General features: G+C 36.9%; 1 protein-coding gene across 3 annotated transcripts in view; it reads right to left on the minus strand.

Annotated features, from left to right (window-relative positions):
• The window catches only part of LOC107730583 (RNA-binding motif, single-stranded-interacting protein 1-like), an 81,006-nt gene that overhangs the window by 58,574 nt on the left and 8,597 nt on the right, over nucleotides 1-13,835 (minus strand). Inside the window, exon 1 of one of the 3 annotated variants that reach the window (XM_016541438.1) lies at nucleotides 11,918-12,074. The exons of 1 other annotated variant lie outside the window; for it this stretch is intronic. In XM_016541438.1, coding sequence (XP_016396924.1) covers nucleotides 11,918-11,977 — 60 coding nt within the window. In that variant the 5' untranslated portion in view covers nucleotides 11,978-12,074. Of the gene's footprint in view, nucleotides 1-2,420; nucleotides 2,740-11,917; nucleotides 12,075-13,835 lie in introns of those variants that run through there. One more of the 3 variants, XM_016541439.1, reaches the window with a different exon arrangement.

Here is a 13,835-nt window from a genome sequence, read left to right on the forward strand (position 1 = left end):
ATTCGATTCACGGTTTTGATTTCACGATTCGATTCGATTCACGATTATTATAATTTTTTTTAACAAAATTAGATTTAAGACAAATTATAAATTAAATGTGTCCTTTTATTATTGCTTGGACAAAATGCTGCATGTTTTGTGAAATTGAAATATAACACTGTAATAATATACTAATACAGCACTTTAATTCACTTTGGTTTTGATTGCTTCTATTGTCCTCATTTGTAAGTCGCTTTGGATAAAAGCATCTGCTAAATAACAAAATTTAAATATAATGTAAAAGTAAATAACAAAACTAAATTAACATTTCAAAACAAGCCCCAAATCAAATAACTAAATTAACATTTCAAAACAAGCCCCAAATCAAATAAATAAGTAACACAAATAAAATAAATATCTTCATATAAACAAAATAAGGCTTTGTCTGTGCTCTTTCCATTTAAAATTAGAGGCAACCACTGCATTTTAATCATTATCCAAACAAAGATCCTGCATACATGCAACATGAGGATTTTTTTTATCTAAATTAGATTGTATAATTTCCAAATTTGAAGCAAAAACAGAATGGTTTGACAGTTTTGTGAAACTATACATACAAAAATATCTGCATGAAACAGAAACAGCAGACGAGCTGGTTACTGAGATATGTTAATATTTCAGTGTAAATTAGTTACAACAAATATAGCATAAGTAAATATCATAGCTTTTTGGCATTAAAGTAAGGAGAATTTGAGAGGGAAATGCGCGTAATGTCATGAAAATTTGTTATTTTCTTTATGCAAAATCTAAAAATATGGCTGAAGTATGACTTCGACATGTTCGCTTACAGGTTTCACCCAAAAGATTTTAAAACCGAACATACAACCATAAGTGCCACAATTAAGGTCAAATGATGATTTTATACCCGTTTACAATTATGCATCATCCTCACTGTGTGCCCAGAATTAGCAAAAAATCATCCTTAACAAACAATGGACGAATAAATGTTTCTATCTTGTACATTCTCATTATAAACATTTGCATTTTCTTTATGCATATGACTTAAACATGTTGGTTTCACCCAAAAGACTTTATAACTGCACTTTACAGAACACGAGGGCCACAATTAAAGTCAAACAAGATTTTTTTACCCGTTTATGATTATGCAACATTCTAACTGTGTAGCCAGAATTCGCAAAAATCATCCTTAACAACAGACATATATATAAATAATTATACATTTTCAACAACTGTTTCTATCTTGTATATTCTCATCATTACAATTTGTAATTTTCTTTATGCAAAATCTACAAATAGGCTGAAATATGCAAATTTGCATGTTCTTTTATAGGTTTCACCCAAAACGCTTTATAATATAAGATTTTTACCTGTTTACAATTATGCAACGTCCTCACTGTGTAGAAGAATTTGCTAAAAATTCTGCAACCAATGGATGAATACATTTCCAGCAAATGTTTCCACCTTGTGCGCTCTCATCATTAAAATGTGTCATTTTCTATATGCAAAATCTAAAAATAAGGCTGAAATACAACTGGGATGTGTTCTTTTACACGTTTCACCCATAAGACTTTATAACTGCACAAATATCCATGAGAACCTCAATTAAAGTCAAATAAGATTTTTACCCGTTTACATTTATGCGACGTTCTCACTGCCAGAATTTGCAAAAATAATCCTTAACAACCGATGGATGAACAATCTTTCACCAACTGTTTCTATATTGTTCATTCTCATTCAAATTTTCTTAATGCAAAATCTAAAAATAAGGCTGAAATATGGCATGGACATGCTCAAGGCTGGTAGTGCACGTGAAATGCATGCATGCATGGGGTGAGATAGAGAAGGGTTTAATGAAAAGTGTCATATGAGAGGGTGCATCAGTTAAGCACTGTGACTTTTGACCTTTACAGGAGGGTAAAGCAGATTAACCAGCGAAACCAAACAGTCCATCAGAAGAACAGACAGGCAGGGCTGTGAATGTATATTCCCATCAGAGCAAAATGCTTCGACGTGCATGAGACACGTAAAAACTTGATCAAATAGAGGCCTATTTTTAAACTGGTGGGACGGGTTTGATTGGGGGGGGTGATAAAATTGTGAATGAGAGCCGGTGCCATAACACAATCAAATTAAACGCTAGCACAACAAAAACACACCCATTGGAGGGGAGCATTTGATTGGAAGGGAACCAATGACAGCTATTCTTTATGGATTAGTTTCTGCTTTTGGACACTAGTAGTCTTTCATCCGTCAATCATCACTGGAACATTCCATTTATTGTTATTATTATTACAATAAAAGTGCAAATAACAGTTTCCACAAACACATTAGCACAGATAATTTTGAATTATGACTTTAAAACCCCACTTTAGACAACAAATAACCATGAGGGCCACAATTTAAGTCAAAGAAGATTTTACCTGTTTACGATTATGTGACATCCTCACCGTGTGGGCAGAATTTGCAAAAATCATCCTTAACAACCGAATATCCACCGATGGATGAATAAATTTCTACCAAATGTTTCTATCTCTTACGTTCTCGTGTATCCAAGAGGGTAAAGTTGTATCTGTGGCTCTATAAACCATAGAGACTGAGCAGTGCTGTCATAGAGTCTCACTTTGACGTATCTTTAAGACCGAATTGTTGCGGGGGAGAAATAATAGGTGTTGCGGAAGGGTGAGCAGCATATATCCCACGGACGCTCGCTGTAGTCGGCTTGCCCAGCCCCTCTGTTTCGCTCAGTTCATTGATCTGCGGTGACTTCTCCACAGAACTACACCTCCCACTATGGAAGAAGCTACTGCGCTCTGTTTAGAGGGGGGGACGTGCACACAAGCAACACTTAAAAACATTACAAAACAGACTCTTCACTCAAATACTAATGCATATTGCATATTAAGCACGTACAAATGCATTTACATTCACTATGTAGCATGCACAATGCTCTGGTTTTTAAGCGAGAGGATATGACATTTTATCGACCCCCCTTTGGCTGCTCTTGGTTTCCTTTGGCCCGCATACTTCACATTCCTGAGTGAGGCCTTTAGGTTTTGTGGTTTTACAATTTCATATGTGCTATATGGACTGATTTAACACTGCGTTTAGAACGAGAAGCCAGAATGAGTGTAAACAACATGAAAATCAATGGCAATGAAATATAGATGTAGTCTAAAAAAAGGGCCGTTTATAGCTTTTCGGTGTTATCTAACTGCAGGAAGAGCTGGTATGTAAACTGACACTCCTCTACGGGTGGAGGATCTGGCTGTGTAGTAAGGGTAAAATTCATGAAAACATGTTCAGGTCACGCTTAACCTTGTAAAGAGAAGGAAGAAACCAGAAATTATATTTTGCATGAATTAAATGAAGCGTATTGTAGGACCATTAAAGCTTTTTTGCATTATGACCGAATTTTCATGACAATTAGGACCCCAGGAGTGCTTTACTTTTTCACTATTATTTTTAATTAAAGTGAATTTATTAAATGATATTTAAAGGGGTCATATGACGTTGCTAAAAAGAACATTATTTTGTGTATTTGGTGTAATGAAATGTGTTTATGCAGTTTAAGGTTCAAAAAACACATTATTTTCCACATAATGTACATTATTGTTTCTCCTCTATGCCCCGCCTTTCTGAAACGTGTCGTTTTTTACAAAGCTCATCGGTCTGAAAAGTGAGGTGTGCTCTGATTGGCCAGCTATCCAGTGTGTTGTGATTGGCCGGATACCTCAAGCGTGTGACGGAAATGTTACGCCCCTTACCATACTGTGATGTCGCGTCCCGGCGCGAGACAAAACCAGTAAAACCCATTATAAATGAGGCATTTGTTGCATCCAGTGGGGACATAATTACGGTGGCGCTGCTCTGCCGGCGACTCAGAGGAGGGCTTCTGCTGCACTGGTTTTGTTTGTTAATGTTGTTCGTGACTCCTCAGTGTTATGTTTATCTTCGCGGAACTCTTTGTGCATTACTTTTACTGGATGTGTCTTGTGCGTTGAATTATGAGTGGCATGCAAGGCAAGTAAAATGGAAACGAGGCCTATTGCTGGGATTAGCATGGCTAGTCTTGTCTGACCGGGTCATCCGGGGCTGTGCTGTAGGGTCTACGAGCAGCGGTCAATTAACATACAACGTGACTGATCTGCTGGGATTGCGGCACAGCGGAGTGCCATGGTTGCCTGGCCTGTTGAACGATGTGCTACGGGAGCTACGGGGATGCAAATTCAGGTAAAACTAAGGGAGGGGGTGTGTATCCATATAAGAGACAGTTGGTGTCGTAATATTACAATTAGAGAGAAAATATGTAATCCTGATCTCGAACTGCTGTGCGTTACCCTGCGACCACATTACCTGCCTAGGGAATTCACTAACATCTTTGTGTGTCTTGTATATATTCCACCAAGTGGGAATGCCAATAGAGCAGCTAAGCAGATTACGGACGGTGTTCACCACCTTCTCCAGAGTAAACCTGATGCACCTATGCTGATACTCTGTGATTTTAATCATTGTTGCCTGACTAAAACACTGACTGGTTTTTATCAGCATGTGAAGTGCAGCACTAGGAATAACAATATCCTCGATAAGTGCTATGGTAACATCAGGGATGCCTATATAGCTAAAACCAGACCACCTCTCTGTAACTCTGACCACAATGTCATCCACCTGCTTCCAACTTACCGGTCAGTTTTTAAGACTTGTAAACCCGAAATGCAAACTGTGAAGGTCTGGACAAAGGAAAAAAAGGAGGAGCTGAAAGGCTGCTTTCTCTGTACGGACTGGAATATCTTCTTTGAGGATGCAGGCATTGACAGTGCAGCAGAATCAATCACAGATTACATTTCTTTCTGTGTCGACTCTATTATTCCCCAGAAAACTGTTAAGCCATATCCAAATAATAAACCGTATATTACTAAAGGTATCCGGGAATGCATCAGGAGGAAGAGAGCTGCCTTTATATCTGACGACTTGGCAGGTGTCCATGATGCTCAAAAGGACCTCAATTTCCAAATGAGAGAGGCCCGGTGTTGGTTTAAGGAGCGGGCAGAACAGGACTTGTCCACATCTAATACAAAGAAACTGTGGAATTCAATCAGACAGATGACCAATATGGGCATAAAAAGGAAGCCACTGTCTGCCCTAAACGAAACTGCTAGGGCCAATGAACTGAACAATTTTTATTTGCGTTTTGATACAGATAATGACAATGTTAAGGAATGTATGGCAGTTTTAGAGAATGTAATTGTGATATGAACTCGGACAGAATTTTATTGTGCAGGTACAATAGGTTTAAACATTCTTTTATCCCGTTGTCAATTACATTTTTAAATGATCAAAAGGGAATGTATTCTGTGGTGGATTAGAGTGGGAGTGTTATCTGCATGAGATGAGTTCACCTGGTTAAATTGTATGGCACATTGGGTATTTTTTATATATGTTACTATGTCTTCCATGTTATGTCTTTTTTTGTGCAGCACGCCCTTTGTCCAAGCCAAATTTCTCCCACGGGAGACGAATAAAGTTAACCTTATATACGATTAATTAAATGTAATTGAATAAACTGTGGGGAAATGTGTGTGTGTGTGTGTGTGTGTGTGTAAATATATATATTTAAGTAATTGTATTAAACTCTATTAAATTCAATTAAAAGATAAATAATATTTAAATAAATTAAATATTTAAATAAAACATTATTATTATTATTACTACTACTACTACTACTACTACTCTACAGAATTAATATTCTTTTCAACCAGATTGGGCTAAATCTGCTTCAACATTAAAAAATTAAGCACATGCAAATTTAACATTAAATGTCCACAGCATAAAAATCATATCGGTGTCCAAAAAGTTGATGTTTCTGTAATACTGACGTCAAGACTTCGATATCTGAATGAATACTTCATTTAAACCAGAAACTTTATTAAAACTATGACATAACAGATAAAAGGAAGTCTGGCAATAACGTAGTGACCAAAACATGTGACACAAATGCAGCCTCTCTTATATTTGAGCTTCTTCTTGGTCTAGATTTCAGCTCTGCTCAATCTGGAAATTCATCAACCAGCTTCATCAAGTGCATCAATGAAGGAGGAACATGCATGATAAACACTTGATGATGCCTTTCCTTCACTATCTGCTGCAACTGTTAATTTAGACACAAATAGAAAGAAAAATGTAATTCTCTCAATGCACACAGCACGTCTTGTCTTTCTCCGTCGCTCTTGCTCTCTCTCTGAGGTTGTGATGAATGTAAGGCACGTCCTCACACCTAAACACTGCATTTCCTGTTGTCTTAAATAACTTCCCCTGAGCTCATCAGTTTTCGATTTCACTCTGCTGTTTTGAATATAAATTTGATCTTAGGAGCACCGAAAACACCTTGTGGTATCAATAATCCCCGGCTCTGCCTGATCGCGCTTAGACATCAGTTTACGTCCGATAGTTAGGATGTAAATAGGTCATTTACAATCCCACAGAGAGCAGGAGTAAGATCTTTGCCCTTGGATCCTATCCTTTTCCTGTTTGTGACCAAAAAATCAGATTGGAAAACATCTGCTATTCATGACAGAGAAAACATGAGTACGTCAACACCAGCCACAGATCAGATGAGAAACAAAGCAGTCAGACATCACAAATTTGGCTTCAAAATTACACACAAAATAGCTTCTATCCAAGCGGCGTCAGAAATTAACCAGTGTTTAGAGTAAAAATACCACAGAAAGAGACAAAACGCCCCAGACATTCAAAATCAAGTCAACTGAAGCATTTGAAGCAACAATAATTTAATGAATACTTTTATTCAGCAAGGATGCATTAAATTGATCAAAACGAAAAGGAGAGAAAGGAATATAATCGGACCTCGGACTCGAACTCCTGTCACTAAATGCAACACTGTATGGCCGCAATGAACGCAGACCACGACACTACGGAAACGTGATACTTGCAGCATACAGCTCACTGCATTTCACAAACACAAAGGATAATAAATTTGTACAATTTGTGCACATAAGACAAAGAAGACGAAGATACACGTGTACCCAATGAAATGTTTTTTTTCTAAATATCACATGATGAAAGTCTAAATATTGGTCGCAATAATGTTGAAAAAAAATATCAGGGTCCTTGAAGTGGATCGCCATTCAGATCAACATTCTACTACACATGTCTGACCATCTACTTCATGCCATAGGTAAAAGTGTACAGACGGATAGGCTTGTGCGCATTTGTGAGTTAAGGCCGCAGAATGACAGTCTCAAAAGAATCCGCAAATACAAAAGCGCGTATTTATAGACATTCTTAAGGCAGAACACTAATGCAAAGGACTCGCGATTTGTTGTGCATTAAATAACGGGTACAGATACAGTATTTGAGGATCATTCTGTGAGCAAAGAAACAATTAATGCACTTGCCTTTGCCTGGATTGCCGTGTGCGGCTGCATTTGTCGATTTTGTGCACGCGTGTGGATCTCTCACGTGCATTTGTGAATTTTGTGCACGCGTGTGGATCTCTCGCGTGCATTTGTGGATTGTGTGCGCGAGTGTGGATCTCTAATGTGCATTTGTGGATTGTGTGCACGAGTGTGGATCTCTCGCTGCATTTGTAGATCGCCCTGTGGATCTCTCACGTGCATTTGTGGATTGTGTGCGCGAGTGTGGATCTCTCGCTGCATTTGTGGATCGCCCTGTGGATCTCTCACGCGCCATTTTGGATTGTGTTCGCGTGGATCTCTCGCTACATTTGTGGATCGCCCTGTGGATCTCTCACGTGCATTTGTGGATTTTGTGCGCGAGTGTGGATCTCTAATGTGCATTTGTGGATTGTGTGCGCGAGTGTGGATCTCTCGTGTGCATTTGTGGGAGGATTTGATACTGTTTTCACTCCATAGATGCTGAAAATTCAGCTTTGATCACAGAAATAAATTATATTTTACAATATATTCAAATAGAAAACAACTATTTTAAATAGTAATAATATTTCACAATATTACTGATTTTATTACTTTTTTTGATCAATTAAATGCAGCCTTGGTGCAATTTCATTACCTTAGCTTAAGCATTCTGCTAACACTGTCATTCATTCAGACGTTTTCAAAACAGACAAAGTGATCCGGATGCGTTTTAAATTGTTACATAAGCAGAAAGGTGCAATAATGTGGTTTTCGTGGTTTTCTGGACAATCAGGGTCATGATGCTGACCTGCTGGCACCTTTCACTCTGACATGTACGTGTTTTACGTGTTTGTGGCAGCATGTCAACAGGCAAATGAGGTAGCAGAAAGGGATGATTCAGCAAAAGCAGAGGGTCAGAGTGCAAAATTAAATGAGAGGACAAAAGAAGAGAGAGCAAAGAGGCGAGTTTCTTAAAATACAATTACATATATACATATATATATATATATATATATATATGCGCAAGTTAATGGCACATAAATGCTCGGCCCCAAAAGGCACAGCTTTGTCATTTGCAACCATTATGAGCCAGTTCGGACTTCACAGCTGATTATTACCTAAAATGTAGACTGGGAAGAGGACTGTGAGAGGGAGCCATTTGGGACGGGACCAAATTCAAGCACGACCATCCCAAAAGACAGAGAGATGGAAAGTGAGAGCGAGTTCACATAAACCCTGGCATAACATGCAGTGATATTTAGAAATGCCGTCAAAAATATTGACTTAAAATGCAAATTATTGAACATAAAATCATCTCTTATCTTTCTATTATTAGCATTTAACTTTAGACATTTACGCTCTTAACAGGAGCATTCTTACTATATCAACTTGCCATTTTTTTTGCAAAATTCAACAAAACAACCACATAATTTATGTTATCAGTGAAACAGTATTTTTTGAGGAAAAACACAAGGCGGGAAATGATTTTATCTGCCAGGAACTGATTGCATTGTAAAAAATTGGGCATGGAGAGCTGAAATAAAAGGTCTTGATGACATCATCCAAACTGGAAAGTTGTTTTAGAGTACAGTAAATTACATTACATTTAGATAAAAGATTAAGATGTCAAGTCAAATTTATTTGTATAGTGCTTTTCACAATACACATTGTTTCAAAGCAGCTTTACAGAAAATCCAGATGTTAATGTTTATTATATCTTAATATCTTCATGCCTTATAGGTGCATTTAGCAGATTAGAGCTGGATGATAATATAGTTTACGTTTTACGACAATAACAGCAGAGATTTGCTATATAGTATATATCGCTTTACGTTAAAATACTGTATGTATGCAGAAATAGTTGGACATACTTACAAATCCAACTTTATTTAAAGAGCTAGACGATATATGGAAGCATGTTTCTACCACGACATAAAAAAATACAAATTTAGACTTTGTTTCTTGCAATTTTGAAAGGAGAAAAGTATTCTGAGGAAAAACAGACAGAACTGCGAGAAATTAACAAAGAATTGCAAGATGTCAGTTCGCAATCATGAGTAAAAAAATAATAATTCTGACACTTTTAGCTTTGATCACAGAAATAAATTATATTTTACAATATATTCAAATAGAAAACAACTATTTTAAATAGTAATAATATTTCACAATATTACTGATTTTATTACTTTTTTTGATCAATTAAATGCAGCCTTGGTGCAATTTCATTACCTTAGCTTAAGCATTCTGCTAACACTGTCATTCATTCAGACGTTTTCAAAACAGACAAAGTGATCCGGATGCGTTTTAAATTGTTACATAAGCAGAAAGGTGCAATAATGTGGTTTTCTGCACTCAAAGGACAATCAGGGTCATGATGCTGACCTGCTGGCACCTTTCACTCTGACGTGTACGTGTTTGTATGAATGATGGCAGCATGTCAACAGGCAAATGAAGTAGCAGAAAGGGATGATTCAGCAAAAGCAGAGGGTCAGAGTGCAAAATTAAATGAGAGGACAAAAGAAGAGAGAGCAAAGAGGCGAGTTTCTTAAAATACAATTACATATATACATATATATATATATATATATATATATATATATATGCGCAAGTTAATGGCACATAAATGCTCGGCCCCAAAAGGCACAGCTTTGTCATTTGCAACCATTATGAGCCAGTTCGGACTTCACAGCTGATTATTACCTAAAATGTAGACTGGGAAGAGGACTGTGAGAGGGAGCCATTTGGGACGGGACCAAATTCAAGCACGACCATCCCAAAAGACAGAGAGATGGAAAGTGAGAGCGAGTTCACATAAACCCTGGCATAACATGCAGTGATATTTAGAAATGCCGTCAAAAATATTGACTTAAAATGCAAATTATTGAACATAAAATCATCTCTTATCTTTCTATTATTAGCATTTAACTTTAGACATTTACGCTCTTAACAGGAGCATTCTTACTATATCAACTTGCCATTTTTTTTGCAAAATTCAACAAAACAACCACATAATTTATGTTATCAGTGAAACAGTATTTTTTGAGGAAAAACACAAGGCGGGAAATGATTTTATCTGCCAGGAACTGATTGCATTGTAAAAAATTGGGCATGGAGAGCTGAAATAAAAGGTCTTGATGACATCATCCAAACTGGAAAGTTGTTTTAGAGTACAGTAAATTACATTACATTTAGATAAAAGATTAAGATGTCAAGTCAAATTTATTTGTATAGTGCTTTTCACAATACACATTGTTTCAAAGCAGCTTTACAGAAAATCCAGATGTTAATGTTTATTATATCTTAATATCTTCATGCCTTATAGGTGCATTTAGCAGATTAGAGCTGGATGATAATATAGTTTACGTTTTACGACAATAACAGCAGAGATTTGCTATATAGTATATATCGCTTTACGTTAAAATACTGTATGTATGCAGAAATAGTTGGACATACTTACAAATCCAACTTTATTTAAAGAGCTAGACGATATATGGAAGCATGTTTCTACCACGACATAAAAAAATACAAATTTAGACTTTGTTTCTTGCAATTTTGAAAGGAGAAAAGTATTCTGAGGAAAAACAGACAGAACTGCGAGAAATTAACAAAGAATTGCAAGATGTCAGTTCGCAATCATGAGTAAAAAAATAATAATTCTGACACTTTTTACGGTTTTATTCGAGATTCCTCAGAATTGCGAGGGAAAAAGCTGCTAAAATGTTGCAATTACATTTATTTTAATTCCATAGTGGAAACGGGCTTCCATAGTGATATTATAGTTACATTTTGTGATGATATAAACGATCACGCAGCTGAGATTTGCTATATAGTATATCTTGCTTTACTTGAGTGTGCTGGATGTAAAGTAGGATGTACTTGTAAAGTACCAATACAAATATTTATCCTTTGCAATATCATGCAAAATGTGAATTAGGCCAATTTCGGGACATTTTTGTTGACATTGTATGATAAACATCTGAGTCCAGAAGCAAAACCAGTTAAGAACCGCTGGTTTATAATAGCAAGGATGTTTAACAAAATCTAGAGGAGCTTTAAACCTGCAGGAAAGCAGCCCACAAATTAGCCGTAAAGTAGCCCTGCTTGACATGGTACAGCTGTCCATGTTAAATGTGCAGAGAAAACAAATGAAGAGGAAAGCGTTCGCCTCCCCCACAGGCGACTATATATCACACTCCAACCTGCCAACATGTGAGCACACATGCATGTGCATAAATCCATGCACACTTACACTCATGCACGCGGTCTCTCTCTGTACTGTAGTTACGGCGCCCTCCAAAACACCTTTGACTGCTGAACGAGAAGCTTTTGAACTCCAATGCAACTCTGCGACGTCTAAAGCGCCACGTTAAAGCGAGCGTGCCCCGACCACATACTCGACATTCTCCCTGCCTTCCACCGTAACGGAGAAACATTTCAGCCTGTGACTTCCTATCTTGTTCGGCCTCAGTCCATTTGCTCTGTATGACTAAAACGTTGCGTTGTTGAAACAGTGCCGGCCTACGTACCTTCCTGCCTCTGCCGACTGGCTCGAATCGAGGGCCCCATCTTCTTGGCGGGGGCCACATTGTAGTCGTCAACAGCGACAGCTTCGAGTTTGTCACGGCGGGCGCTCGCTCACTACGAAAGCAGTGTGTTTACATGTGTGCGTGTGTCTGTCGCACAGGAAGACGCCTCTTTCACACGGATAGTCAGAGAGAGAGAAAGCGAGCGAGAGAGTCTGAATGTGTGCAGGGCTGTTGGGAATGAAACACTAGCTTATTACTTACTGAACTTACTGCACAGTATGCACTCTATACTGCCTACTACAATTTAAAAATAGTGCATTATGCAATGCTAAATGTTTCAAACAGCAGTATGTCTCATGATCTCATCACGATGCATAATCTTGATGAGCTGATTTTGTATAGAAAATACATTTACATTTATGCATTTGGAAGACGCTTTTATCCAAAGTGACTTATGTTGCATTTAAAGGGATAGTTCACCCAATAAAAGAAAATTCTGTCATTTACTCACCCTCTAATTTAATTTTTTGGGTGAACTATTCCTTTATGGTACACATTTTTATTAGTTCTTGCTATCCCTGGGAAAATACTCAACTTTTTCAGTCCAAGCAAACCCTGAGTCATGAAAATGGATGTTAAAATTGTGGCTGCATTTACTTCCAGTTCATTCACATCACATTACAAATGAAAGTAGAAGTTGAAGGCACTGCATTGTGGGATGCAGTATCCTGTGCAGTATACTCTATACTTAAATACTTAAGTAGCAGTCATTTTTATGATATATATAGAGCAGGTTGCCAATATAATGCATATATATATATATATATATTAGAGTGAATTTTCAATATTAAAATTAGACAATTTTACTTATCAAAAAAAGACGAGAAAATTAATAGACCAAGAAGTTCAGAATGCTCAGAATTGATATGTGTAATTATTTACATGTATCATAACACTGCATGCTGAGACGAGCTTTACCAATGTAGACAAGTTGATCTTATTTTAACAGGTGTGATCTAGTCTCATCCAAATACGCTGGCTGCATTTAGATATGGATGTTGTGCATGTTAGGTTGCAATCTTTAGTGTTTGATTTGGTCTAAATTGGAATTGGAACGGGGCTCTGAAAGAAATTCAGTAAAATGAGATCCTCTAAAATTCATGTCTGTAATATGATTTGTGTATTTACATGACACAAAACAACATTTCGCTCCCGCAACCCACACATGTAATTTTAAAATCATCACAACACATGAGACATTCTCCAGAGTACATCTGGAGATTGAAAAATGACAAGAAGATGATTATGAAGGTTTTTTTTTTTGCATCAAAACCTGACAATCACAGCATTAATAATCCCACCGTCCAGTGAAATATTCATATGTTAACTGGTTATCTGCAGAAAATGAGTGTATGCAAATTGCTCTGAGGGAAAGACTGTGACACTGTGACATATCAGTTGTGATGCTTTCATAAACCGTGATGATAAAACCAAAGTAAATAAAATAAATACATACATACATACATACATACATGCATTAATATTAAATAGCGTTATTTTTGGATAATACAGTGAATTAAATACTTCTTATTTGATTATTTTGTCTATTTATTTGGAACTTCACGTACCAAAAAAAAAAAAACATTATCAAACACTTAAGTTAAAGAAAATATTAAGCTAATATTATAAAACAGATCAGACTCTAAATTCACACTGTGATCTCACTGAATTTTACAATAATAAAGAAAGCTGCAATGCTGTCACCCTTTTAACACTGTTTTTTTTGGCATTATGTCACGTTATGTCACGTCATTCCCATGTGTAAATGGTATAAAATCATCCTGTCCACTGATACCCACACAAAAATATCTTCCGCTATAGCAGAATCTCTACCAGCTGACAGATTTTGCTATACAGC

Source organism: Sinocyclocheilus rhinocerous, unplaced genomic scaffold, assembly GCF_001515625.1.
Source record: "Sinocyclocheilus rhinocerous isolate Xijiao unplaced genomic scaffold, SAMN03320098_v1.1 scaffold818, whole genome shotgun sequence".
Taxonomy (NCBI): Eukaryota; Metazoa; Chordata; class Actinopteri; order Cypriniformes; family Cyprinidae; genus Sinocyclocheilus; species Sinocyclocheilus rhinocerous.